Below are 3388 nucleotides of genomic sequence, written 5' to 3' on the forward strand. Positions count from 1 at the left end.
GATGCTTGGCTTTCTCCGGAGAACAGCTTTCGACACTCATGACCAGTGAGCTCGCAAGTTACTTTACCTGTCACTAGTTCACAGAAACCTCGCATATTGCTCGCAGGTGTGGGCTCCCCAAGCTGTTAATCTTATCCTTGTCATAGAAATAATTCAGCGGCGCGCAGCAAAATTCATTCTGTCTTTGCCGTATCGGTGTGAAGTTAGTTACAAGCAGAGGCTTTTGAAAATTGGGCTACTACCATTATGTTATTGGCACGAATTTTTAGATTTTGTGTACGTATTCAAATGTTTAGTTAATCTATCAGGCCCTTCTATTTCAGTCACGAATTCCACTAGACCCAGGCGCACTGTCTCCTCCAAGGGTACGCTGTTGAATACGATTAGGGCCAACACCGTCACCTTTGAGAACGGTTTTTACTGTAGAGCCCCAAGAATCTGGAATACTTTACCAGCCAACCTCCGGAACACTGACTGTTCAGTAGCGCACTTTAAAAAAGATCTTTTTAATTACTACTTGTATCTCACTAAGTCTGTTTATGATGTCGGCACCCCCCAAACCTTTAAGGGTATGTTTATAAAGTGCCACACTAGTCGACCATGGATCAGCTTGCTCGATCGTATGTGTTGTTGATTTTTTATCGATGTCCTCCCCAATTCTGTTTTTGCATTTCCGTTTCTTTTCTTTTTTTTTTTTTGTCGTTTCCGAAAGTATTGTCATTCTTGTTAGTTGTATTACTAATTTTCTTTCTTTTTTTCTGGACCTCGTAGTGAAGCTTGCTCTGTGAGTGATCCAGGCCTCTTAGCAAAGTTTATAAATAAAAAAAGAGTAAAATGAAATGATGCATAGAATTAACTGAATCTGCATCAGAAAACGGTTTCATTTCCCGTCACCATCATTTCGCCTAATATCAGCTGTAATATGATCGAAGGTTTTCAGAAGATTTAAGTGATTCGATTACGTAACTGGTTATTTTGTGTGACCAGGAGCCAATCGGCTCCTAGTGTGACAAATTTAATTTCTTTTCATTCTTTTCGACGTCCTAAATGGCAATGAACTATTCTTTCAGGGTAAAAAAAAAACGATAACCAAGTAAGAGCAACACATGATACAATGAATGTCTTAAATAACTTTTTATTTCGAAGTTTCATGATCAGTGAAGGTTAACAATTCTTCTGGAAAAAGTTATTCAGTCGTATTTTGTGGCCGTAACAACTCGGTCCATCTGAGACAGACTGCGCCTTTCGTAAATACAATCTGCAACAGTTACTGTTTCTCTCTCAGTTTCTAAAAACTGCACATTTTTCGTCGGTAAAATCTAGTGACTTCCCGGCTAGTGACAAGCTAGTGACTTCCTTGCCACTTCTCACAACTTTCCGCCGCTCACAAGATGTCGTTTTCGTTAGAATCTTGACAAACTCCTACCTTCCTCAACATCTTCTTCACCGCTTTACGGAATTCTCTTTTGCGGATGGAATAAATAATCGGGTTGCATACCGCGCTGAGGAAGAAAATGCACATTGTCGCAAGAACTGCCTCGGCCGGAAAATCGATTCCTGGGACGAACTGGCGACAAATGCCTGTAATCCAGAGTGGAAGATAACACAGCAAAAACGTGGCGATGATAATGGTGACATCGACAGCTGCCTTCCGATCTCTTAGTCGCCTCGATGCGATCTCTTGCTGTTGAGGACCTCCTACTTGGACTTCAATGGCGTTTATCTGCCTTCTCGCAGCCTTGTACACAGACCCGTTAAGGAATACAATAACCACGAATGGTGCGATAAGCATCGCGATCGATAAAACGATAAAATGACCTGCAGTCGAGTCACTTTGGACAGCCCATTCCTGCTCACAGAAGGAAACCACTGGGTTGTAAACGTACTTTCTCCAACCGAGGAATGGACCAATGGAAAGTGGAATCGGGATTATCCAGATGAGAGCTGATAAAGCTACTCTGGTTTTTGTGATGGTGCCATCGTACGTCAGAGGAGACTTGACTATCGCTAGGTATCGATCATAGGACACTGCTACCAAGTGAAGAACCGTGTTGATGTAGAAGTATCTAACGAAGAATGGATTGAGGTAACACATGGTTTGGCCATATAACCATTTTTCTTGTGCTATACTTTTGATGCGCAATGAGTTGACGAGGACCAACAGCAGAGAGTCTGATAAAGCGAGACTTGCCAGTAAAATGTATCGCATCACATGGAATCTTGATTCCAAGACGATCGTCACTATGAACAAGAAATTACCAGGAAGACCGATCGCGTTGAAAAGTGCGTGAAAAGCTGATATCATTTGAGGGAAGCTCATGGCTTGAGTTGCTCAGAAGTAATGTAGGTTGCTTGTAACGGCAAAAGTGAGTTGATTTTCTTAAATGTATGTGCTCTCGAGTATTTTCTCACAGCATGTACGTCATTTCTTTTATTTCGCTGGTTTTGTGGACGGAAGCTGATCCCACACAGTTACAAAAACGCAGGGAGTAACATATGGAAACTTTTGTAACATTTCCTAGAGCTTTATTTCGTTTCCTTTTCAGATTGGTTTTCTAGGAAATTTTTGTTGTTATTTTAGTTTTAGTTCTGCTTTGTTGTTTTTGATAATTGCTTAAGCACGTTACTTATTTTTTCAATTCAAAGGTTTGGATTTTTACTTTAATGGTTTACTGAACTTGTTGCCCATTTTTTTTTCTCTTTTGACGTGTTATTTTTAACTTAGGCCAAGGCTAAATGTGGAACTTTTCAGAAGACGAACAAAAATTTGGATCGACTTAAATTTAGTTTAACAAGCTAAAAAAAGTTTGACTGCTGAATTAATTTTGAAGGATAAAATTCATAAGAAAATTCAAATGAGGTAAAAGTAAAAAATCCAAAATTTTAAGCTTGTTTTTAATCATCCATATTGCCAGGGCAACGATCGAAATACACTGACCTTGAGCCATGAATGTAATGTGTAATAAATATAAAATATTCGCGCCAAACGCGGGCTTTATACCTGCAACGAGTCTTATATTACTCCCCCAAAGAACCGTGACGATCCAAAACCTAACAACTTGTGTTTATTTATGTTGGAGTTAATTTTTTTCATCTCAGGTAATTTTTGTTTTTCGTTTCTTTTGTTATTGGGATGGTAATGTATGCTAATGAAGTTGAAACAAACAAAAAACCACAAATTACCTGAGGTAACAAATTAACTACAACATTTACCTTAAGTTGAGTTGAGATGTTCAGACTTATTACACAAAATCTCGATAGGATATCTCTTTATTTCGTTTATAATATATATATCATACAATTTGTAGAACTTTTAGTATACTTTAATACAGTAATATAAACTTTATATATAACTATATGATATAGTATCAATATATACTCTTCTCAG

General features: G+C 38.5%; 1 protein-coding gene across 1 annotated transcript; it reads right to left on the reverse strand.

Annotated features, from left to right (window-relative positions):
• Positions 1 to 1318: 1318 nt before the first annotated feature.
• Positions 1319 to 2320, reverse strand: LOC140945954 (octopamine receptor beta-2R-like). The gene has a single exon (XM_073395018.1). It carries the CDS (start codon positions 2318 to 2320, stop codon positions 1385 to 1387), a length of 936 nt encoding a protein of 311 aa, XP_073251119.1. The 3' UTR covers positions 1319 to 1384.
• Between the last annotated feature and the right edge of the window lie 1068 nt (positions 2321 to 3388).

Source organism: Porites lutea, chromosome 8 (assembly GCF_958299795.1).
Source record: "Porites lutea chromosome 8, jaPorLute2.1, whole genome shotgun sequence".
Taxonomy (NCBI): Eukaryota; Metazoa; Cnidaria; class Anthozoa; order Scleractinia; family Poritidae; genus Porites; species Porites lutea.